This window comes from Plecotus auritus, assembly GCF_963455305.1.
Source record: "Plecotus auritus genome assembly, chromosome: 8".
In the NCBI taxonomy this organism is placed as follows: Eukaryota; Metazoa; Chordata; class Mammalia; order Chiroptera; family Vespertilionidae; genus Plecotus; species Plecotus auritus.
The window spans coordinates 98,342,292-98,367,292 of NC_137782.1; the positions used below are offsets into that span (position 1 = coordinate 98,342,292).

Here is a 25,001-nt window from a genome sequence, read left to right on the forward strand (position 1 = left end):
ATGGCTTTTCCCTTGCGGGGCAAGCTCACACCCTCGACATGAGGGAACCCAGGGAACAAGGGACTAGTTGGCTCCAGAGTGGGGGATGGGACTCCCAGCCCTAGCTACCCCCACTTCCCAAAAGGCCCAGGATTTCCCATGAGTCACTTCCCCTGCCACTGGGTCCCCAGCCCCACCCCTGACTCATCCCTTTCCCAGCAGCTCCTCTCAGGCCCCCACTGGGAGGGAGGGAAGGAGGGAGGGGAGGCTGGTGGGACCTCCCTGGAACATGAAGCCAGCAGGTCACTGGCTGTGGCCCAGCCATTCCCATGACAGCAGGAAATGGGGCCTGGATGCCCTTGGGCTGTGGCCACTACACAGGCTCAGAGTAAGGGTGCATAGGAGCCACAGACTGTCTTTATTTTCTGCACAGGCCCCTGGCCAGGCTGCTGGTCACCAGCTCCCACAGGGGCCATGTGAAGAGTGGCCCCAGGACCAGCCTTGTCTGGAGGGCCTGTGCTGCTGGGCACAGGCCTGGAAGGGGATACACCCCTCATGCTCAGCTGGGAGCACAGTCCCAGCACACCACCAATCGGGCAACACAGGGACCCAGTCCAACACCCAACACCCCAACGTCCAGGTCACCCAGTCCCCCTGACGCATCCGAGCTGGCAACCGTGGCTGTCCCAGGTGGTGGCAGGTGTGCTAGGGGCCTCCCACTCCCTGACGTTGGGCCAGTGGTGGTGGTGGTGGCAGGGTCCACAATGGCTAGTCAGATCACACCTAGCCCAGTCCTGAGGCTGCATCAGAGCCCAGGACCTGCTGGCCTTCGGGATGTGAGTTAGACCTCCTTCAAGGTGACACCAGCTCCCAGCCCACCTCCATGATTGGAGGAGGCAGAGGCTGAGGCCAGCAGGGCCCCACCAGCCTCCTTCATGGGCATGCTGTGGTTGGAAAACCCCACCTCTGCCCGGGCTTCCTGAAGCCCCGCCCAGGCCAGGCTGGGGCAAACAGCTCCAAAGGGCACCCACAGGGCCGAAAACCAGGCCTCGAGTGGGCCCTGCTGCCCCCACTCCCCTGGCAGAAGCCTCCAGGCGCCTATACTTTTCAGGACACAAAAGTCTGTCTTAGAGAAAAAACAAAGCAAATGAAAAAATCCAAAGCAAAGCCAGCCCCAGCCCGAGGACCGGTGGCTCCAGCTGGCAGGTGTGCTCCTCTGGCTCAGGCACCAGCTGTACGCGCCCCAGGTACTGGCTGCACCTATGTGATGTCCCTCTGCCGAGGCGGCCGGTGCACATTCCGCACGACGCACTTCACCATCCACTCGATGCCCTCGCGCACCCCTTTGCTGTGGAGACAGTAGGTATGAGGTGGGGCCACCAGGGACCCTGGGGCAGGGTGAGGGCCCCACTCACCCCGTGAGGGCTGAGCAGGCCTGCGTCAGGCAGTCCCGCCGGCCGATCTTGGAGGTGCAGTCACTGAATGCAGTCTTGATATCCGGAATGGAGAGGCAAGCCTGGGAAGAGGGAGGGGGGCAGGCTGTAAGGCACAGACCGTCCCTCCTAAAGCCATTTCCTGGCATCAGAGAAATTGTCTGGCCCCCAGGGCAGTCCCTAGAGCTGCCAGAGGTCAAAGGGGCATGAGCTCAAAGATGGGGGCTGAGGATGGGGTGGGGGGACCCTTCAGGGCTTCTCTGCCCAGTAGGGTCCTGCAAACCCCACCCTGCACACAGCCCTTCCCTGGGGGTTTGGCTGACTGGTGGTCCCCAGAACGGTCTGTGTCCCTCCCCAGACAGCCCCTGGTTTTAGGGGTAGGGCTAGCACTGCTGCCAACTCCAAGAGCAGCAGACAGGTTGGCGTCAGCTCTGACACCACCCTGAAAAGACACCACCTCTGTCTCCTCTCCAGAGCTTTCTGTGGATCACATGGGTCTCCCAGGGCCACAGAGGGACAAGACAGGGTGCAGCCGCCCCTTCTCCCCTCCTCCCATGGAGAAAGTGCCCTGCACAGCCAGGAGAGGCCTCAGGAGAGCTCTGTGCACCTGGGGCAGACACCGTGCAGGGTGTCCAAGGAAGGTGGGGGCAGGCTCACCTCAACATCCTGCTTGTTGGCCAGCACCAGGATGGGGACACCGTCCAGAGCCTCGCTCGTGACCATCTTCTCTGGAATGGGCAAGAGGGAGCATTAGCATTTGTCCCCCTGACCACCCAGCGACACCAAGGAGTCCATACATTGCTACCAACCTCTCCATAGGCGGGGACACTCCCTCATGGCAAGGACTCTCTGACCTGACATGGCCCAGCTACAGACACACAGGATGTGCGGACTGGACATGAACAGCCCCCCAGCCCTGGTTGGGCTGTACCTACCAAAAGCTTGCTTGGACTCCGACAGTCTCTCCTCGTCTGTGGAATCGATGACATAGATGACACCGTGGCACTCAGCATAATACTGGGGAAGGGCAAAGGGGCAGAGGGTGAGCCATGAGCATTCAGCCAACCCCCAACTGCAAGACACTTACATGGGGTGCTTTCTGTGGGTGGGGAGGTAGGGCCAAGTGGAGGTGCACCCACCCAGGCCCCTCAAAGGAAGGACTTGCTGACCTTGGACAGGGGTAGCCACCTCCACTGACCACTTCCTAAGGACTATATCCCATATCCTACTTCAGGGCCGGCTCCTGCAAACCACCCACGACCATGGGCCTGATGGTGGCCTGAAGGGAGAAATGGGGCTTGGAGGCTGGAGGAGCCCAGACCAAACCGGTCCCCAAGCAGACCCGGAGGTGGAGCACACCAGTGGGGCCTCGTGCTGGCACCAACAGCAAGCCAAGAAAGGCCTCCGAGGGCTAGGCCGGTGCCACCTGTGAAGCAGCTCTGTGCCCTGTGCCGGATGGCAGGCCAAGGACCAAGCCAGCTGAGCTTGGAGCTATGTGTTCTGGATGATGCCAGAGGGTGGTCAGCCGTGAGCTTGCTGACAGCAAGGGTCACGGGGAGCCCCCTGCCAACCCTTAACTGCCAGAACCCGGGGCTGTGGGGGTGAGTGGAACATATGCACAAAAGCAGGGCGTTCTGAGAGACAGACTCCCTGGGCCTGGGGCAGCAGGGACACAGCCACAGACCTGGTGAGTCCACATTCTGCACCAACCGGAAAAGAGCCCTGGCAATGTCCACACTGTGGAGCAGACAACAGAATCTTGCCACTGGACCCCACCCTCCTGCCTGTCATCTGGCACAGCCAGGCTGTGCTGTGGACTAGGCAGGACAACCCAGTGGTCAGCAAGCCGAAGGATGCTCTGGAACATTCCTGAGGGTGACGCCCATCCCATCTAAGACAAGATATCAAGGGCTCTTTGCTCTTCCCCAGTACTTTGTACTTGCTAGAGGCGGCCCTGGGTTTTACAGGCTGTGTGCCCTGCACACCAGCCTTCATGCCGAGACATGAGGCTACAGCTGCTCCGGGTACACTGGCCTTGTTGCTGACAGAGCTGCTGGGCCCACAGTAGAGGTCTCTGTGCAGAAAGGAGGCCTCTCTCACTCTGGGGCTGGCAGCCCGGTGAGAGAATCGCACCCAGCCATGCGGGTGGCAGAAGACTGCACTTCCAGCGTGTCTGGGCCCTGGTAGGGTGACGGCTCAGTGATGAGAGCACACATCTGGGATGGAGTGTGAGCAGACTGCCCCACCACCCCCCAGACCCGATGGCTGTGTCACCCATGACCATGTGGGGGGAACCTACAAAACCACGGGACCAGGGAAGAGCTCAAGCGTGGCTTGTGGGTGGACAAACAGCAGTCCCTCGAGTGGAACCTAGAGGGACAGAGGCCAGAAGTCCTCCTGTGGCTGAGCGCCAGGTGGTCTCCCTGTGTGGGAAGACATGGCCTATCTAGGCATTGGTGAGGGGCATGGGCCCTGCTCATCACTTCCATTGCCTGCTGGGCTCTGCCCCCAACCCCATGGCGCTGGGCTCGGCAGAGTTGGTCACTGCAGCGCCCACTCACCACAGTCACAGCAGGAGACCCTCTGGGCCACAAACCCTCGGAGGCCTTTCTTGGCTTGCTGTTGGGCACCTTGGCAGAGAGCCCATCCTGGTGGACGTAACTGACCTTACCACAAGAGGTGGGGTGCCACTGCACAGTGGGGCTAGGAAGCACCTGAGGAACCCATGGGGTCCACCGAAAGAGGGCTCAAACCCTCATGAGGAGGCCACACCAACACACAAGTGGTAGCTAAGGGGGACCACACCAACTGCAAAGCCAACCTATAGTCCCCCCTTTCCTGTCCCTCTTCCAGATTCCCCTTAGCAGAGGCCCTGGGACTTGGAGGAGCCAGTCCCCAATTCAAGCAGAGGCGTGAATTCAAGTGGCACAGGAGGCCTCCACAGGAACGGTCACCCACTGAGGCCTTGCTGCCCAGTGGTGGGCAGGACCCACATTATCATGTGGCCCACCAGGTGATAGGGAGTTCTGGCTAGCTTGGCCCGCCTGGGCAGCATGAGGAACAACTTCCCTCCAATGCTTCCCCACTGGCCCCCACCCAAGATGACCTCACCCTGTCCAGTCCTGCACCTTCCCACTCCCTTCCCAGGTGCTAACCCCCAACACCCACCCTGCACCCCAACCTCTGCCTCAGTATTAGCTCCGGAGACCCTGGCCTACAACAGAAGGTCAGGATCTGTAATCACTCCCCACATGGTCTGGGACTCAGACATGTAGGCTCGAGCTTGGCTCTGCCTCAGGATAGTTTAAATGGCCAAGCCTTCTGGCCACAAGACAGAAGCTGCCCTCTTGGCTGGAAGTCAAGGCGGGAGGAAACACCTGGGTGGTACTGGGGGGTGGGGAGGAGACAGGAAAGGGTGACTGGGTACCTGTTGCTGGGATCAAACCAGAAATCAGGACCTTGCCATTCAGTTCTAAACACATGGGCCACCAGTAGGTGTCGGGAAGACATGCCTGTGCCCCCAACATTAGACTAGCACACCCATCACCAGTTCATTGAAGGAGCTGCCTAAGGGAAGGAGGTGGGTCTGTCCTCCTCATGGCTACACCCAGTGCCTGGTGCTGACTCTAGCTTGGGGTGTGGGGAAGGGCACCACTATCTCAAAAATGCCCAAATCCTGTATCAAAAGAGAAAGCATCGGTTGTGGGCCTTTGAGGACACCTTTGCCTGATTGGGAAGGGGCACTCTGAAGGACAGTCCTAAGCCAGAACAGAGAAGGGCCAAGTGGGGAGGCCAGGCCTGATGCTGATGAGCATGCCGGCACTGTGCCTTCGCCGCATCTGGCTCTGGGCCACCTTGTCTCGCCCTGTGTTCACTAGCAACATTTCTACGCCAAAAGGAAGCAAGTGGATCCTCACCCTTAGGGGACTCTTTCAGGAACCAGGGTAGAATGGGGGGGGGGGGTCAGGAACAAAGAGGGTGTCAGAGCTGCTGACAGGAAGTAAAGAAGGTGAGTCTGAGGCCCTCTGTGAAAAGCGGGGACTGGATGAGGGTGCCACCTGGAGGGAAATGGCGTGAGGCAGGTGGCCTGTGCATCCGTCTCACCTTGTCCCACAGAGACTGCAGCTCCTCCTGCCCCCCTAAGTCCCAGAACATGAGTCGAGCCTTCCCCACGTCCACAGTGCCGACTGAGGAGAGAAGAATCCCGCTGAGGCTGTGGCCCCGGTCCATTCCATGACACATAGTCTCACCGCTCCCCTGGGAATAGCACCCTGCTCCCGTGATCCTGAGATGGGCCCTCCAGGAGCTGGCAGCCTCACACACAGGGCTCTGGCGCCATGGATGTCACAGCATCCTCTGGGCTAGGTCCCACACCCACAGCCCTCAGCGACCCCCTTACTGTTCAGACCCACGGTGGTGGTGATTTTGGAGAGACTCATCCCCTTGTAGTTCTTGCTAAACCGGGTTTTTGATTGCTCCAGGAAGGTCTGAGGGAGAGAAAGAGACAGGCACCGAGGCACTAGAGTCGTTTTCAAGGCTGTTCTCCTTATGTCCCTCTTCCGGCTTATTCCGAAAATAGACGTTTTGCTGTTAGAGCAGCTGGTGGTGACTGTCCCATGGCCTTGGGTGGGGAATGAACTTGGGTGTCCCAAGGCCTTGGGTAGGGATTGGATTCGGAGCAGGCAGTGAAAGGGCCAGGCCAGCGGGGCTAGGACAGGGGAAGCATACCGTCTTCCCCGCATTGTCCAGGCCCAGGATCAGGATGCAGTACTCGTCCTTCTGGAACACGTACTTGTACAGCCCCGACAGCAGCGTGTACATCTTGCCAGGGTGCCAGGAGCTGAGTCCAGGACCCGGGGATCCCCCAGCCTCCCCACCCCCGCGCCAGGCGACCTGACCCGGCCCACCGTCTTGGGGCCCCGCCCCGCAATGCCTCCAACACCGCCTACAGCTCCCTGCGGAGCGCAGGGCGCCCCCACTGCTTCACTCCCGCTTGGCGCCGCCAGGGACTCGCTTCCCCAGCCAGACGAGGGTCACCACGCCTTCGCTCAACTCGGTCCCGCCCATCAGGCGGCGCAGGGCTCACCGCAGGACCCCTGCAGGAGACATACGTGGTGTGGTGCAGTGGCCGGTAGGCAGCGGGAGGCCCCGGAACCCCGCCCCCAACGCCGGCGTCAGGTCCGGCGCCCAGCCCCGGCGCCCAGCCCCGGCCTACCTGCGCCCGCCTGGGCCGGAACCGCCGCGCGCCTGACCCGTTGACCCCACGCCGAAGCCCGGTGCCCGCTGGGAAGCGGCCGGCCGCCCGGGGAGGGTATGAGCTGTCCCGGCGGCCCCTGTGATAGGCACTTCCGGCTGCGGCGGCGCTCGGGAGGAAGTGCTGGCCGGCTGCGGTGCCGGAAGCCGGAAGCCGGAAGCCGCGTGCCGTGCCGCTCTAGCCGGTGAGGTTGGCCGCCTTTCTATGGCGCGGCCGGGTGACTGCGAGGTGGAAGCTCCCCGCCCGGGGCGAGGGGCGCGGTCTGGGCAGCCCGTCACCGGTGGCAAGTCTGGCGGAGGCCGGTGGGCCGGGAGGCTGGGGCTAGGGGCAGCATCCTGAGCGGACTCGGGAGTTAGGAGGCGGGGGACGTGGGGCCGAGAGGCCGAGAAGCCTCGCGGTAGTACCAGGAGGCCGGGAAGGGAGCCGAGGCCACTCGGAGAGGATAATCTCTTTGAGCCTGTTTCTCGTCCTTCAAACGGAGGAGAAACGCACACGGTTCCGCGGGCCGTCTTGAGAGATCGGTGAAGTCCCGAGTGCAGCCGTCGGCCCCGGGCTTGGTGTCAGCCTCAGGGCGGCGGCTTGGCAGTTCAGGCGGCAGATCCCGGGCTCACCTGGCTTCCCTTCCTTGCAGCTCTGCTCCCACCACCACCGTAAGGATCCAGGACCCGCCCTGCCGACCCGGGAAGCCAGGCTTTTTCCCGCATGATGGACGAGGAGAACCTACAGAGCGCGCTCCGGACCTACGGCGCACAGCTGCAGCAGGTGGAGCTGGCCCTGGGTGCTGGCCTGGATCCCGCCGAGCTGGCCGACCTGCGCCAGCTCCAGGGAGACCTGAAGGAGCTGATCCAGCTCACCGAGGCCAGCCTGGTGTCTGTCCGGAAGAGCAAGCTGCTGGCCACCCTGGACGGAGAGCGCCCAGAGCAGGACGCCGCCGAGTACTTGGCTTTCCAGAAGGCTGTTGCTGAAGCAGTGGAGGCGCCAGTAGCCCCCAGCCTAGAACTGGACCCTGTTCCTGAAAGAAAGGCTGGGCCAGCACCCAGCAAGGCTGGACTGGAGGAGGATGAAGGGGAGGACTTGGAGGATGAGGGAGAGTTGAGTGGGACGAAGGTGAACGCCCCCTACTACAGTTCCTGGGGCACCCTGGAGTATCACAACGCCATGATTGTGGGCACGGAAGAGGCAGATGATGGCTCCGCAGGTGTGCGGGTGCTCTACCTCTACCCCACCCACAAGTCTCTGAAGCCCTGTCCCTTCTTCCTGGAGGGCAAGTGCCGCTTCCTGGACAACTGCAGGTAAAGCTCTGCTCCTGGGCCCTCGGGGCTGGAGGCAGGGCCAGGGTCGTGGCTTCCCTCTGTGTTGGCGTCTTGCCCCTGTGTGTCCAGCAGAGTGCCGGCAGGAGGGAGCTCGCCACTGGTGCATTCGAGCCATTGTCCTTGTTTAGGTGTTTTCTTGGATTTTCTCTGGTAAATCAAGAGTAGAAGAGGCTTATGTTGAAAAGAAGGGACCTCCCCCATCACCAGTTTTATTCTTTAGAGTTAAACTTCTAAAATTTATGCTTATTATGGACACTTGCCACCGTGCACAAAATTAGAGAGGGTGGTATGGTGACCTCCCAGGTTGTCATCTTACTTCATCATTTGTCATCCTTCTGCCAGTTTTGTTTCATCTACTCTCCCTGCCCTGCTTCTCTCCCCCTTGACCACTTTAAAGAAAATTGCAGGGGTTACTGGGTGTTTTACCTATAAATACTTCAGGATGCACCCTTCACCTGACTGTTAAGGATGTTATAAAAAGTGTCTCTAGTTCATCATCAGACCTGACAGATTTTTTTTTTAAATAAATCTTTATTCAGATTATTACAATTGTTTCTCCTTTTCCCCCCCATAGCTCCCCTCCACCCGGTTCCCACCCCACCTTCTGCCCTTACCTCCCCTCCACTGTCCTCATCCATGGGTTTATGATTTTTGTCCAGTCTCTTCCTGAACTCCCCCATACCCCTTTCCCCTTGAGAATTATCAGTCCACTCCCTTTCTATGCCCCTGATTCTATTATATTCACCAGATTATTCTGTTCCTAGGTTTTTAATTCACTTGATTTTTAGGTTCACTTGTTGATAGATAAGTATTTGTTGTTCATAATTTTTATCTTTACTTTTTTCTTCTTCCTCTTCTTTAAGAATACCTTTCAGCATTTCATATAATACTGGTTTGGTGGTGATGAACTCCTTCAGCTTTTTCTTATCTGTGAAGCTCTTTATCTGCCCTTCAATTCTGAATGATAGCTTTGCTGGGTAGAGTAATCTTGGTTGTAGGTTCTTGCTATTCATCACTTTGAATATTTCTTGCCACTCCCGTCTGGCCTGCATAGTTTCTGTTGAGAAATCAGCTGACAATCTTATGGGTGCTCCCTTGTAGGTAATTAACTGTTTTTCTCTTGCTGCTTTTAATATTCTCTCTTTGTCTTTTGCTCTTGGCATTTTAATTATGATGTGTCTTGGTGTGGTCCTCTTTGGATTCCTTTTGTTTGGGGTTCTGTGCGCTTCCTGGACTTGTAAGTCTATTTTTTTCACCAGGTGGGGGAAGTTTTCGGTCATTATTTCTTCAAATAGGTTTTCAGTATCTTGCTCTCTCTCTTCTTCTGGCACCCCCATAATTCTGATGTTGGTATGCTTGAAGTTGTCCCAGAGTCTTCTTACACTATCTTCAACTTTTTGGATTTTTTTTTCTTTTTGCTTTTTCGGTTGAGTGTTTTTTGCTTCTTTGTATTTCAATTCTTTGACTTGATTCTTGTGTTCCTCTAGTCTGTTGTTGGGTCTCTGTATAATATTTTTTATTTCAGTCAGTGTATGTTTAATTTCTAGTTGGTCCTTTTTCATATCTTCGAGGGTCTCGTTATATTTATTGGCCTTTTCTAGGATATTCTTGAAAAGTCTTATAACCGTGGTTTTGAATTCTATATCCAGTCGTTTGCTTTCCTCCATTTCTTTCGTTTGTGATCTGTTTCTTCGTCTCCCCATTTTTCACTGCTTCCCTGAGTTGATAGGGTAGCTTTGTGTGCTAGGTTTCCTATATGGCCCAGTGGGTCGGCCTCCCCAGTTAACCTGAGGTGGACACTCTTGGTGCACCCCTTTGTGGACTGTGTGTACAGCCTTGTTGTAGTTAAGTCTTTTTTTTTTTTTTAATATATTTTATTGATATTTTACAGAGAGGAAGGGAGAGGGATAGAGAGCTAGAAACATCGATGAGAGAGAAACATCAATCAGCTGCCTCCTGCACACCTCCCACTGGGGATGTGCCCACAACCAAGGTACATGCCCTTGACTGGAATCGAACCCGGGACCCTTCAGTCCGCAGGCCGACGCTCTATCCACTGAGCCAAACCGGTTTCGGCTGTAGTTAAGTCTTGATTGTTGTTGGTATCACTGGGAGGAATTGACCTCCAGGCTAGTTGGCTGTAAGGATCAGCTGTGTCTACGCTGGGAGAAGTTCGGTGTTGGAGACAGCCTTATAGGATTAGACTTGCCAAATTGCACTAGCCTCTGTGCTCAGCTTGGATGGGGTGGAGTCTCAGGGCGGAGCAGACAGTCTTGGCTTCCAGTCAGCCTTGCCCTTGCCCGCATGCGCGCCTGCAGACCTTTGCCTTCCCCGGCTCCCGAGTCTCCGCCCGAGAGTCCAGATTCCCCCCATAAGAGCGCGGGTCCCGAGGGGCTTGCCTGGAACTGGGGTCCAGTGCAGTCAGAATTGGGGTTCAGTGCAGTCAGGAGCTTCGGACTCCCTTCTGCTAGGGAAAGCCTGTGGCAACCTCCGCAGCCTTTGTGCACACTGGCCCGCGCCTCCGGAACCCTGCCTGCCTGCCGGGGCTCCCCCAGGTATTCCCCGGGTCTCCGAGTCTCCGGGTGCCTTTCTCTCTACCTGACAGTCCAGACTCCCCCTGTATGAGCCTGGGTCCACGGGGTTTCGCCCAGGACTGGGGTTCAGTGCCGTCAGAACTGGGGTTCAGTGCGGTCGGGGGCTTCCTTCCCCCTTTCCGCCAGAGAAAGTCAGCCAGGCTCTCAGCCGCCCTTACCTCTGCACGCACAAAGACCCTTTGCCGTACCTCTGTGAGCTTTTCTCTTTCCTTCTAGTTGTAGAATTTTCACTCAGCCAGCTTTCCTGTGGTTCTGGATGGTGTCCATTCTGTCTTTTAGTTGTAGTTTTGAAATTGTTGTGCGTGGCAGCAGTTTAGGTGCTTACCTATGCTGCCATCTTGGTTTCTCTCCAGACCTGACAGATTTAACCATAGTACCTCATCTATGTTCAAGTGTCCACAGTTGTTTTGTCTTTCTCTTAGGGCAGTGGTCGGCAAACTCATTAGTCAACAGAGCGGCACACTGCAGCTCGTGAGCCGCAGTTTGCCGACCACTGTCTTAAGGCATAACTTCAATTTTGCTCCTTTTACTTCATCTCTGAAAAGATTATTTATTGAAATCCCTAGTAGATAATTTACATTTTTAGCCAACAGTCCAGAGTAACTGTCTCTAGTTCTTTGGTTTTTCTATTTCTTTTTCTTTCTTTCGTTTTGTTGTTAATCTTCACCTGAGGATATTTAATTTCCAGAGAAAGTGGCAGGGGCGTGGGTAAAGCAGGGAGAGAAATATCAATGTGAGAGAAACACAACTATTGGTTGCCTCCTGCAGGCGTCCCAGTCAGGGTCTGAGATGAAACCTGCAACCCATCCTTTACCGAGAATTGAACCGGAGACCCTTCTGTGTGCAGGCCAACCCTCTAACCATTGAGCAACGATGGCCAGGGTGGTCTTTCTATTTCTTTTTTGTTGTTGTTAATCCTCACCTGAGAATATTTTCCATTGATTTTTAGAGAGAGTGGAAGGGAGGAGAGACAGACAGAAACATTGATGTGAGAGAGACACATTGATTGGTTACCTCCCACCCATGCCCCGACCAGGACCAGGGTTTGAGCCTGCTACCTAGGTAAGTGCCCTTGACCAGGATCAAACCCGGGACCCTCCAGTCCACAGGCCGACGCTCTAGCCACTGAGCCAAACTGGCTAGGGTGATCTTCCTATTTCTTTTTTTCTTTTTTAATATATATTTTTATTTATTTCAAGGAGGAAGGGAGAGGGAGAGAGATAGAAACATCAATGATGAAAATCATTGGTTGGCTGCCTCCTGCACACCCCCTACTGGGGATCGAGCCCAAAACCTGGGCATTTGCCTTGATCGGAATCAAACCCGGTACCCTTCAGTCCGCAGGCCGACACTATCCACTGAGCAAAACCGGCCAGGGCCTTCCTATTTCTTAATAGGCTTTTGCTAGGTTTTAAGTCTTATTTGGCAAATATCTCCTCCCTCACGACAGACTTCCTTCCTTCCTTCCTTCCTTCCTTCCTTCCTTCCTTCCTTCCTTCCTTCCTTCCTTCCTTCCTTCCTTCTCTGTCCATTGTGTGAAAGTGTAGTGTATGTGCAGAAAAGTGGGTAGATCAGATTATGTCATGAGTTTCCAGAGTGGACACATCATGTCGCCAGCACAGATGAAGGAGCAGAGGACTAAGCCTTTCGGCCTTTGTGCCCTGAGTCTCTGTACTTCGCTGCATGATGCCCCATGCAAGGATTAGACAGAGGTTGCACCTCTAAGCTGCTTCCTCTGCGCCGGGCATGTTCCCAGGTCTCTTTCACATGTGTTAACTCACCTGTGCAGCATTCCCGGGAGGTGGGCCCTGCGACCACTGAGGCTGCCCAGAGCTACTCTGCTTTCCAGCACGGCTTTAGGCCCAGCTGACTCCCTACACACACCTACCTTCTTCCACCCAGGACTGAGTTTTCTTATATTTGCTTTGGGTCTTTACAAACAATAAAATAGATAACATGGGAGCATACTTTGACCCCCACTCTGTCCCATGCCTCCCGCTCCCGGGAGGCTGTCTTTAGCACTTTGGTGTGTATCTCTCTGTACAAGACAAACTGGTGTGCAGACTGGTTTTTCCACTCACTGCCAGGCCTGCTGTGTCTGAGTGGCTGTGCATCCTTTCTCCCTGCCCTTCCTGGCTTCACAGTTCCCCTGTCAAAGGACTGGACCCCTTTATTTATTTTATTTTATTTTAAATATGGAACCACTGAATTTGTGTGTCATCCTTGCGCAGGGGCCATGCTAATCTTCTTTGTATCTTTCCAATTTTAGTATATGTGCTGCCGAAGCAAGCATAAGACCGGACCCTTTGAGCCAGCATTGAAGCCCCTGGTACAGTCCAGCACACCCCTCTGTTGCCAGCAGGCCGGCAGTCGGGTCTAGGGACCTGACCACATTCGTGGCAAAGACTCTCGATGCTGTTCTTGCATCAGGAGGCCCCGGTGACTGGCTTTCCTTTGTCACGTTAACAGCTAGTGGTGCTCAGTGCGTGTCCGTGGGCTCAGCTGGGATTGCGGTATAGGGATCGCCTCTTTCTGTTGGTTCATTTCACTTATTAGCTGGATTGTTACACGGAGGTGCCCTCCCTCGTCTATGGTTTGCTGCTCAGTGGCTCAGTCACACAGGGAAGGTGGGGAAATGCTGGGGTTTTCTGTTTTGTTTACTTAACAAGAGAACCAATGAGTTGGTTCTCTTTCATCCTGAAAAGATGAGGACCCATGGATTTAAATATATTTGGTGAATTTCAGGCTATTGTGATTCTGATCCTTAATGAGGCTCAGATTGTGCCAACTTTTTAAAAATTTTAAATATATTTTTATTGATTTCTAAGAGGAAGGGAGGGGAGAGGAGGGGAGAGATAGAAACATCAATGATGGGAGAGAATCACCAATCAGCCGCCTCCCGCACACCCACACTGGGGATAGAGCCCACAACCAGGAATCGAACCATGACCTCCCGGCTCATAGGTCAACACTCAACCGCTGAGCCATACCTGCTGGGCAGATTGTCCACCTTTGGCAAGTGGGAGCCTCTTCCAGTTGCCGCCTCTGGCCCTCTGGCCCCCTGGCCCCAGTAGTTGTTGGGGAGATGACACCATCCCTCATCCATCCTTTTCCTGCCCAGCCTAGAATTGGCCATACCTCCTAGAAGTCCTGGGTGTTCACAATGGGAGATGGCCCACAAAGGGGGCCCTACTAGGATTTTTTTGTGCATTATTTAGGATTTTCTACATATGCAATCATGTCATCCTATCTAATAAAAAGGGAATATGCTAATTAACCATCACTCGGTCACAAAGATGGCTGCACCCACAGCTGAGGCCAAGTTCCCATAACAAGCCTTAACAAGCAATCAGCAGGGACCTGAGGTCACCCTCCCTCGCCCTGTGGGGCTTGACAGGGGACCTCAAGGTACCCTTCCTGTCCTGGTGCTGGGCTAGGGGACCTCAGGCTGTTCCCCTGGCCCCAGTGCCAGGCAGGGGGACCTCAGACCACGCCTCCCACCAGGTGGGGCTTGACAGGGGACTTCAGGCCGTGCCCCCCACCCCGGCACCGAGCCAGGGGACCTGAGGCTGCACCCCCTGCCTGGCGGGGCTTGACAGGGGACCTCAAGGTGCACCCCCAGTGCTGGGTCGGGGGAACTCAGGCTGCACCCCCCTGCCTAAGGGGCTTGACAGGGGACCTGAGGCTGTTCCCCCCTCCCAGTGGACTTGAGGCTGCGCGCGCCCCCCCCCCCCACCCCTGCCTGGCAGGACTTGATGGGGGACCTCAGGCCATGCCCCCCACCCAGTGGGGCTTGACAGGGGATCTCAGGACATCTCCCATACCTGGCGGGGCTTGACGGGGGACCTCAAGGCATGCCCCCCCACCCCGGTCTGGCCTGGGGGACCTCAGGCCATGCTCCCCGTCCTAGCACCGGGTCAGGGGACCTGAGACTACGTTTCCTGCCCAGTGGGGCTTGACAAGGGTGGGACTAGCCAGGTCTGGATCTATCCCAATGAGGGGTGGGGGCCTGCCAGGTCTGGGTCTCACGCAATTTTGAGGCACATGTGGGTGGGCAGGGACTTGACTCTGGGTCCCATGGTGTGCCCCAGACTCTGACAGGAGGAAGGTTTTCTTTTTTTTTATATATATATATTTTTTTATTGATTTTTTACAGAGAGGAAGGAAGAGGGATAGATAGTCAGAAACATCGATGAGAGAGAAACATCGATCAGCTGCCTCCTGCACACCTCCTACTGGGGATGTGCCCGCAACCAAGTTACATGCCCTTGACCGGAATCGAACCTGGGACCTTTCAGTCCGCAGGCTGACGCTCTATCCACTGAGCCAAACCGGTTTTGGCAGGAGGAAGGTTTTCATATACATTTTACTAATTTTCTTTCATCTCTGACACTTCTATTATAGAGAAAGGGCAAATAGCAATATTAAATTATTTCCTCTAACTAATCCCCTTTTAATGTGCACGAATTTCGTGCACCGGGCCACTAGTTGACAAATAGAGATCATTTTACTTCTTCCTTTTGAAATTGGATGGCTTCTATCTCTTTTTCTTGCCTGGGTTCCCTGGCTAGAATCTGCAGTGCCGTGTGGAAACAAGTGGTGAGAGCAGAAACCCCAGTCCTGCTCTTGCCCTTGGGGAGGGGGGCTCCAGGCTCTCACCAGTGAGTGTATGTGAGGCCAGCTCTGGGCTTCCATTCTTGCCCTTGTCGGGCTGAGGAATTTCCCTCCTGTTCCGAATTTGTTGAATGTTTTTATCATGAAGAGCATTGGGTTTTTGCAAGTACCTGTTCTACATCAGTTGACCTGATCATGTGTATTCTCCCTTCGTTCTGTGAATGTGCCATATTCCACTGAGTGATTTTCGTATGTGGAACCACCCTTGAATTCCTGTAAAATGCTGCTGGATTTGGTTTGCTAGTTTTTTTTGTGGAGGATATCTCCATCTCTCTGTTCCCAATAAAGACTATTGGTCTGTTTCCTTTCCTTGTGATGTTTTTGTCTAGCTTGGGTGTCAGGGTAATTTGGTCTCAGGAGTTAGGAGGTGTTCTCTAATTTTTGGGAAGAGTTTGAGAAGGACTGGTGTTGATTCTTCTTTAAACATTTGATAGGATTTATCAGTGAAGCCTTCTGGGCATGTACTTCTCATTGTTGGAAGTTCTATGATGAATGACTCTATTTATTTGCTGTAGGTGTATTCAGATTTTCTGTTTCTCCTTGAGTCAACTTTGGTCATTTGTGTGATTTTATTATTTTCCCTTTTCATCTGAGTTATCCAGTTTGTTGGCATAGAGTAGCTCCTAGCAGTCCCTGGCGGTCCTGTGTGTTCCTGTAAGGTGGGAAGTAGGTCCCCACTCTTTCCTGGTTCAGTCACTTGAGTGCACTCTTACTTCTTGGTCAGTCTAGCTCAAGCTTTGTCAGTTTTATTTTATTTTTTGGTTGTTGATTCTATATTGTTTTTCCTTTTTTTTCTATTTATTTCCACTCATACCTTTATTATTTCTTCCTGTGCTGCTTTGGGTTTAGTTTGCTCTTTTTCTGATTCTTCACAGTGTACAGAGAGCTTAAGAATTTGAGGTTTCCCTCTTCCCTACTGTAGGCATTTGCAGCTGCTTTCCCAGCAAGCCCACAGCTTCAGTGTGTTGTTTCCATGGTCATTCATCTGAGTATTGCCTGACCCTTGACCCCCCCATCGGCCCTTGGTCAAAACTGTACTGCTTAATCTCCACATGTTTTTGAATTTTCCAGATTTCCTTACGTTGTTGATTTGTAATCTCATTCCCCATGGTTGGTGGAGGTACTTTTTGTGATTTCAGTGTTTTAAAATTTATTGAGACCCGGGTCGAGGCCCCACATATGTCCTGTCCTGCAGAATAATCTGGTCCATGGGAAGGCTGTGTGCTCTGTGGCTGGGCGGCCTGTTCTGTGGGCAGCTGGAGGGCTGGCTGGTTCATGCTGTTTACACGCTCAAGTGCTCTCTCCCCTCACAGTCTTTTGTCTGGTTTCTCTGCACAGTTGAAAGTGGGGTGTTGGTGTCTCAGCTTTATATATTTCATCCTTTAATTCTGTCAATTTTTATTTCATGTATTTTTGGGACTCTGTTGTTAGGTGTGTAAAAGTTTATAATTACTATATCATCTTCCTCATCTGTTGATGCTTTTATCATTGTATTTTTCTTTATCTTTTTTTCACTGATGTCCTTTTTTTTTTTTTCAGTTACAGTTGACATTCACTATTACGTTGCATTAGTTTCAGGTGTACAGCATTGCTCTTTTCGATCTTGACTGGAGACTATTATGTCTGATACCAGTGTAGCCATCCCAGCTTATGGTACTACTAGAGGCCCAATGCACGAAATTCATGCAAGAGTAGGCCTTCCTTCCCCCGGCTGCCAGCACCAGCTTCCCTCTGGCACCCAGGACCCAGGCTTCCCTCGCAGCACCGGCTTCGTCTGGAAGGATAGAAGGGCTTCCGGTCTAATTAGCATATTACGATTTTATTATTATAGATTTGTGTGAATTATCTTTCCTTTAACTCTCAACCTACTATATTGACACAAAATGACTCTTATAGAGGCAAAGAATTGAATAATCTTTTAATCCATCCTTTTTTTAAAATATATTTTTATTGATTTCAGAGAGAAAGGGAGAGGGAAAGAGAGATAGAAACATCAATGATGAGAGAGGGTCATTGACTGGCTGCCTCCTGCTCGCACCCCACTGGGCATTGAGCCCACAACCCAGGCATGAGCCCTTGACCGGAATCAAACCTGGGACCCTTCAGTCCGCAGGCTGATGCTCTGTCCACTGAGTCAAACCAGCTAGGGCCATCCTTCTCATTTATTTTATTTAGAGTTTAATCCATTGACATTTAAAGTAGTTGCCAAGCCCAGGCCCGGTGGCTCAGTTGGTTGGAGCATCCTCCCATCACCAAAAGGTTGCAGGTTCGATCCCCAGTTGGGCGCATATGGGAGGCAACTGATCAATGTCTCTCTCACATATGTGTTTCTCTCTCTCTCTGTCTCTCTCCTGCTCTCTAAAATAAATTAAAACACACACATATCCCTTGAGGGGAAAAGGGGGACATATGTAATACTTTCAACAATAAAGAGTTATTAAAAACAAAACAAACAAAACATATCCTTAGGTGAGAATTTTTTTTTACGTTAAAAATAAGAATAAAGCCCAGTGGGAGTGGCTCAGTGGTTCAGCATTGACCAATGAACCAGGAGGTTATGGTTCGATTCCCAGTCAAGGCACATGCCCGAGTTGCGGGCTCCATCCCTCTTGCTCATCATTGTTGTTTCTGTCTCTCTCTTCCTCTCCTTCCCTCTCTCTGAAACCAGTAAAACATAAAAAATATTTTTTTAAAATAAAAAATAAAGTAGCCCATCTGGTGTGGCTCCGTGGTTCAGCATCGTCCCATGCACCAAGAAGTCACTGGTTCGATTCCCAATCAGGGCACATGCCCAGGTTGTGGGCTCAATCCCCAGTAGGGGGCATGCAGGAGGCAGCTTATTGATATTACTCTCTCATCAGTGTTTCTCTCTATCCCTCTTCTTTCCTTGCTCTAAAATCAATAAAAAATTTAATTAAAAAAGAGAGTATGCAAAATAAATAATTATGATAAGCAAGGGCTTGCCTCTGTGAGTTTTTTCCTACGTGTCTCATATCTTTTTGTTTCTCAATTCCTCCATTACAGTCTTCTTTAGTGTTTGTTTTTTCCACTGTGTCTTTTTGTTGTTGCTGTCCCCCTTATATTGTTACTGTTACAAATTACACCTTTATACCCTTTATACATTGTGTGTCCAGAAATGTAGATTTGTGATTACTGCTTAATACATTTCTCTTTGAAATCATAATGGAAAAATAATTACAAACAAAAAATTTTAATACTACTCGCTTCTGTTTGCCTCTGATTACCTCTCCCAGTGCTCATATGACCTGAGTTACTGACCATTATCTGCCCTTTCATTCCAGTCTGATGGATGCCCTTTAGCATTTCTTTTTTTAATTGATTTCAGAGAGGAAGGGATAGGGAGAGAAAGTTAGAATCAATGATGAGAGTGTATCATTGATCAGCTGCCTCCTGCAGGCCCCCTACTTGGGGATCGAGCCCACAGCCTGGGCATGTGCCCTGACCGGGAATTGAACCATGAACTCCTGGTTCATAGGTCGACATTCAATCACTGAGCCACGCCAGCCAAACTAGCGTTTCTTGTAGGCAAGTCTACCAGTGACAAACTCCCTCAGCTCTTGTTTACATGGGAATGTCTTCATTTCTCCTTCATTTCTGAAGGATAGTTTTGCCAGAAATATGATTCTTGTCTGACAGCATTTTTCCTTCAAGACTTTAAATATGTCATCCCACTGCCTGTGGCTTCCATAGTTTCTGATGAAAAATCGGCTGTTAGGGATCCTCATCCATGAAGAGCCACTTCTCTTGCTACCGTCAGATGCTGTCTTTGTCTTTGGGTCTTAGCAGTTTGACCACAATGTGTCTTGGTGTGGGTCTCTTTGACTTTATACTGCTTGGATGCATAGATTCATGTCTCTCATCAAAGTTGGGAAGCTTTCAGCCATTATTATTCAGTTTTGCAAACATTTTTTCTGTCCCTTTCTCTCCCTCTTTTTTTGGGATTCTATTATCCATATTTTGGTATACGGTGTATTTTAGTGTGCTTTGTAATTATTTTCTTGATAGCCAGACACAAAGTACTGGCTAAAAAGAACTGTTATAAACAGGCCATTAGTGATGTGGTTATGAGTAATGAAGGGAAGCTTTCTAATGCCTATGATTAATTCTATCTTCTCGTAAACCCAGGCCTCTGTTGACCTGCTTCATAGGTTGACGCTTAACCACTGAGCCACGCTGGCCAGATTCATTGCACTTTTTGTTAGGACAGAGGGATCCTCACTTCCTATATGCTAGACTGGTGACCAGAGTGTCCCATTGAGTGAGTTCTCATTTCAGCATTGACTTTTCAGCCCTGGAATTTCTATTTGATACCTTATATAATTTACTCTTCTCTTTTAAGATTCCCTATTTATTGAATCATCATCATTATGCTGTCATTTAATTCCTTTAACATACTTATACCATACTTATACTGTCTACTTTGAAGTCTTTTGTTAGATTCACCATCTTGGCCCACTCAATCAGACCCCATCAACTGCTTTTTTTCCTTAATATGGGTCACACTTTTCTGTTGGTTTGCATGTCTCATAAGTTTTTATTGAAAACTGGACATTTCAGATATATTTTAGCAACTCTGGCTTCTGAATTGTTTTTCCTGATGTTTTATTTTAGTTCATTTTCTGGACCTGAATTACAGTCTGCCCACCTGCCATAGTGTGCAGCCTCTGATGGCTCTGCTCAGATTTTAAATTTACTTTTCAATCTGGCTTCCTAGGCAGCAGCACTCTGCAGCTGAGTGGTCCATCAGAACTTAGTCGGAAGCTGTGCTCAAACACTTCCTTCCCAGTCCATCTATGTGAGCTGGGGAGTGTCATTCCCAGCTGCCTCCCCCACCCCCCGCCCCAATCTCTCCCTGCTGTCCATGTCCTGGCATGTCTTGGAGCTCTTGATTCCTGCGCATTGTTCCATAGAGAGGATGTGCACAGAGTGGAGCCCTCTGCGGCCCTTTCAGACCTGTCTGTTCTCTGGTAGTTTTGATTGGTTTCACCACTTTTAGCCATAAGGCCCTCGTTTTTACCATCTTCCCCACTTCCACCCTCTGCGTCTGCTGCTTTGCAGGGGATGCTGCAGACGCCCCTACCTAGGCATCACTGCTGCTGTCAACTTCCAGAGCTCTGAAGCTGTGCGTTTGGACAGTTTTGCCCAGTTTTAGTCTTGTTCTCCTGTGGCAAAGATTCAGTCACCTCTGTACTTGGCCACAGCTGAACTCGGGGAATGTAGTCCCAAGAGCTTGTTCTCGGGTTCACGTGTTTGAGACTCTGGCATGTGTTTTTGTGAATATTGTGAGGTGGGTGATTGAGTTGGTTTTTTAAATTTTTAAATATATTTTGGAGGTGTTTTTATATATTTTGTAATTGATTTCAGAGAGGAAGGGAGAGGGAGAGAGAGATAGAAACATCAATGATGAGAGAGAATCATTGATCAGCGGCCTCCTGCACGCCCCACACTGGGAATCGAGCCCGCAACCTGGGCATGGGCCCTGACGGAATCAAACCGTGACCTCCTGGTTCATAGGTCCATGCTCAACCATTGAGCCACACTGGCTGGGCACGTTTTTCTTTTAATATGAAAAAACAATTTTAAGTTGTTTCCTTATGAAATGCACAGTCCCTCTTTTCCTGTCTCGTTTCTAACACTTCCTGTTACATGTGAAGCTTTCTGTATGCGTGGGGCTCCGTGGAGCTCTTTCCATTCCATCTGTCGATTCACCCATTCTCTTAGGCTTCAATCCATTTTATGGATTTGCCATTAACTACTTCCCATGGTTGGAAATTTAGGCTATTTCTAAGTCTTTAGTATTTGGTTAACATCCCTATAGCTTAATCTTTGTATAATCGCATTATTTTTTTATAAAAATTTTATGAAGTGCTTGCTAGGTTTAAGGAATATACCATATTTTAAGGTTTCTAATATTGCTGAAGAGTCCTATAAAAAGGTTTAACTAGTGGTGTCTGTAGATGTATGCCTATATCTGTGTGCGTGAATGAGTATGAAAGTCTTAAGTGTGTGAGCCAGTGTGTGTGTGTGTCTCGAAGGCAGTATTTGGTTGCATTCACCCGGGTTTAGTCCCCCCTTTTGAACAAGCGGTTTTGCTTCTCAGTTGATCAAGTCTTTTTATTTTTTTTATTTATTTATTTTTAAATATATTTTATTGGTTTTTTTACAGAGAGGAAGGGAGAGGGAGAGTTAGAAACATCAATCAGCTGCCTCCTGCACACCCCCTACTGGGGATGTGCCCGCAACCAAGGTACATGCCCTTGACCGGAATCGAACCTGAGACCCTTCAGTCCGCAGGCCAATGCTCTATCCACTGAGCCAAACCGGTTAGGGCGATCAAGGCTTTTTAACCACAGACTCTACTGCTGTCCATTTGGGGCCCAGACTTGCAGCTGCTGGTGCCATTCGGCCATTGGCAGCTCCCTGGGTGCCTGAGGACAGCCAGGTGTGAAAAGGAGCTGCCCTGAGGCCATCTGTATCCACCAGACAAACACCTTCTGCCTTCGGTTCCCTCTCCCTCTTTGTCACCACCAATTCCTGCCTCAAGAGACAGCCATGCCCAGCATGAGCTCCGTGTCATGGGCAGATGCCAGTCCTGGCTGCTCGTGTGGGGTTAAAGCAGTTCCTCTGGAACTGATGGCACATGGGGTAGATATGTGGTTGGTTTTCTCTTGTCTTTATTTGGCAAAGTAAAGGTTGCAATCCTCACATTTCCTTCTCTCTCTCTCTCTCTCTCTCTCTCTCTCTCTCTCTCTCTCTCTCTTGGTTTTAGTTTTAATTTCACTGGTGCACTGATCTCTGAAAGTCAAGGCACCACTGTTATAAGTGGGTTGTGCTAGTTGTTTTGGGGAGGACTTAGCTACATGAGCACACAAACACCTGCCCTGATTATCGATTGCCGTCTGGGGCTTTGTGTCTGGTGGAGGCGATGGGGCACTATGCCAGCCACACTGTCACCCTGGCCCAGAAAGCTGAGAGCATTCTCATCCTCGGAGGGGCCATGTCCATCCCGAGAGCTAGAGTGAGGCAGCACAAGTGTGTGCACGTGTGTGTATGGATGTGTACAAATGGTATGTATGTATGTATATGTGGACAAGTGTTTGTGTGTGTTTTGTTTCCTCGTTTCTGCCTCCCTTGAGGGCTACGCCCAGATAGTTAGACTTGGTTCTCTGGGGTTCACATGCCCCCTGTGGGCTGTGTCTGAGCCCCGGCCCCTGCGGCCCTCTCTGCAGGTTCTCCCATGGGCAGGTGGTCTCTGTGAATGAGCTGCGCCCCTTCCAGGACCCGGACCTGAGCTCCCTGCAGGCTGGTTCTGCATGTCTGGCCAAGCAGCCAGATGGTCTCTGGCACCCAGCACGGATCACTGGTGAGGCTGCCCATGGTGGGCCCCCCTCAGGCCCTTCTGGAAGGCCCCTCCGTTCCTCATCCATGTTAGTCCCCTATGACCACTCCTTTGGTTGGTGTCAGGTCCCCGCTCTGTGCCCAAGAGGAGCGAGATCACCCCTGGCCTTGGCCAATCTTGCTCCCAGCTTCAGTGAGTCTCCAACCACCTGTGAAGCTGCTGACCTGGTTGTCTTTGACCTTGCTTCCAGATATGGACAGTGGCTACTACACAGTCAAGTTTGACTCGCTGCTGTTGAAGGAGGCCGTTTTGGAGGGGGACAGCATCCTTCCCCCACTGCGCCCAGAGCCTACAGTGTCCTCTGACTCAGACAGTGGTGACCCAGACGAGTCCAGCTATGCCAGAGGTACAGGGCAAGGGGCACCTTGGGCAGTGGTCTCCCTGAGAGGTTCCTGGCTGGTGTGGACCATCTAAGCAGAAAGAGAGTGTGACAGCGGGTGAGGTGGGCTCTGCCTAATGGATGACGCACAGCAGGGGGCACTAGTTGGGCCTGGAGAGGCATGGAGGGCCTCACAGGAGGTGGGGGAATGAGAGCATGTGTGAGGGGTCTGGGCAGGTCCGCAAACCTGCAGACGCAAAGACCCGTCCCTTGTCATCAAGGAGTGCGTGTGCAAACGTGTCCCCCATGGTGCAACCTGAGGGCGGGCCACTGCTGGGGAGGCCCAGCGGGACAGAGCAGGGAGCAGCAGCTCCTTCTGGGGCTTCTGCTCGGGGCCTGGGGTCTGGTAGGTGGATGGGGGGGTATGCAGATAGCCACGGGCTGGGGAGCTTCAGGAGCTTCAGTGTCCAGCCCCCGAGGGGTCAGTGAGGAAGAAGACGGGAGGCATCCCTGTGGGGCTGTCCCATGTGTTGGTGGTTTCTAAAACCCCGTGTCCTTGGGATGGAGAGAGGACTGAGCTCTTGGGCTAACGCTGGCCAGAGCCCAGGTGTTCCCTGTTCAGCTGGGCCAAGTCCCTGCCCTGTTTCCTGCAGTGGTGGAACCCAGCGCCACCGACCATGGGGCCTGCAGCTCTGCCTTTGCGGGCTGGGAGGTGCACACGCGGGGCATCGGCTCCAGGCTGCTCGCCAAGATGGGCTATGAGTTTGGCAAGGGTGAGTGAGTGGGCGCTGTGCTGGGGAAGGGGCTGGGTTGCCGCTGCACAGTGCAGGGGGCGGGGGTGGGTCCAGCAGCAGTGTCAGTCCCTATGCCCCCAGGTCTGGGCCGACACTCGGATGGCCGGGTGGAGCCCATCCACGCTGTGGTGCTGCCTCGAGGGAAGTCGCTGGACCATTGTGCAGAGATCCTACAGAAGAGGACCAAGGGCAGCAAGTCTGGCGCTCATAGGGCCCCAAAATGCCGGGCCAGAGGAGGCAGGCCTGGGGGCCGCCCGCCCCCTCGGAGCGTGTTTGACTTTTTGAATGAGAAGCTGCAGGGCCAGGCTCCTGGGGCCCTGGAGGCAGGGGCTGCCACCCCTGGGAGGAGAAGTGGCAAGGAGCTGTACCATGCCAGCAAGGGCACCAAGCGGGCCCTGAGCCTGCGGCTCTTCCAGACCGAGGAGAAGATTGAGCAGGCCCAACGAGACATCCGGGGCATCCAGGAGGCCCTCGCCCGCAATACTGGCCGGTATGTGTGGGGCTGAACTTGGGGCAGAGGACGGGCCCCAGGGTGGCCATGCCTCCAGTCCTGCTCTGGGCACCCAGCCTAGTTCATGTGCAGGATTTCATCCTGACCTGAAGGTGGTGAGCTTGGTCTGAGAAGGGTCTGCATGGTGGGAGGATGCCCGGCAGTGGCCACAGCATCCTGGGGTCTTTGTAGCAGTGGCCTGGGAGCCCATGCTGAGTGGCAGCCTCTCTCTAGGCACAACGTGACGGTGGCCCAGCTGCAGGAGAAGCTGGCAGGAGCCCAGCGGCAGCTGGGGCAGCTCCGGGCCCAGGAAGTGGGCCTGCAGCGGGAGCAGAGGAAGGCGGACACTCACAAGAAGATGACGGAGTTTTAGAGCCCAGCATGTGCCAGGGACAGGGCTCAGCTCCAGCTCCCACTGCCTCTGGAAGACCTGCTGTCGTCCAATAACTGGATGCCGACAGAAGAGGGGCCAACCCCAGACCAGACCCCACGGTCAGCCTTATTGCCAGGCTGGGGCGTGTGGACATTGCTGAGTGGAGATGGGGTACAGGGGTCACATCTTGGTGCTCACGTGCCCACAGAGCCCCCCTGCCAGTGTCTGCTTATCAAGGACATTAAAGTGACTTTGTCGCTGTCTTTTAGTGGTGGCACGGCTGGCTGTGGTGTGTGGGGAGAGGTGTCTGTGCGTAGGGCAGTGGGGCTGGGCTGGAGAAGTCCCCAGTGAGCCCTGA

At 52.8% G+C, this 25,001-nt stretch overlaps 2 protein-coding genes across 9 annotated transcripts; one reads left to right on the forward strand and one right to left on the reverse strand.

Moving 5' to 3' along the window:
* Positions 1–376: 376 nt before the first annotated feature.
* Positions 377–6,410, reverse strand: ARFRP1 (ARF related protein 1). 2 transcript variants are annotated; one of them, XM_080686305.1, is made up of 7 exons: positions 6,141–6,410; positions 5,812–5,899; positions 5,517–5,599; positions 2,348–2,429; positions 2,070–2,140; positions 1,395–1,495; positions 377–1,327 (listed from the first exon to the last, which is right to left on the reverse strand). In XM_080686305.1, exons 1-7 carry the CDS (start codon positions 6,231–6,233, stop codon positions 1,240–1,242), a joined length of 606 nt encoding a protein of 201 aa, XP_080542431.1. In that variant the 5' UTR covers positions 6,234–6,410; the 3' UTR covers positions 377–1,239. The 2 variants fall into 2 exon arrangements, with proteins under 2 accessions (XP_080542431.1, XP_080542432.1); XM_080686306.1 differs by having other exon boundaries at positions 5,821–5,899; positions 6,141–6,275.
* Positions 3,683–24,911, forward strand: ZGPAT (zinc finger CCCH-type and G-patch domain containing). Of its 7 annotated transcripts, none has more exons than XM_080686294.1 (7): positions 3,683–4,091; positions 7,298–7,958; positions 22,498–22,631; positions 22,858–23,013; positions 23,640–23,759; positions 23,862–24,270; positions 24,505–24,911. In XM_080686294.1, exons 2-7 carry the CDS (start codon positions 7,369–7,371, stop codon positions 24,641–24,643), a joined length of 1,548 nt encoding a protein of 515 aa, XP_080542420.1. In that variant the 5' UTR covers positions 3,683–4,091; positions 7,298–7,368; the 3' UTR covers positions 24,644–24,911. The 7 variants fall into 7 exon arrangements, with proteins under 7 accessions (XP_080542420.1, XP_080542424.1, XP_080542421.1 ...); XM_080686298.1 differs by lacking the exon at positions 3,683–4,091 and adding an exon at positions 6,390–6,543; XM_080686295.1 differs by lacking the exon at positions 3,683–4,091 and adding an exon at positions 6,621–6,850.
* Positions 24,912–25,001: the final 90 nt, after the last annotated feature.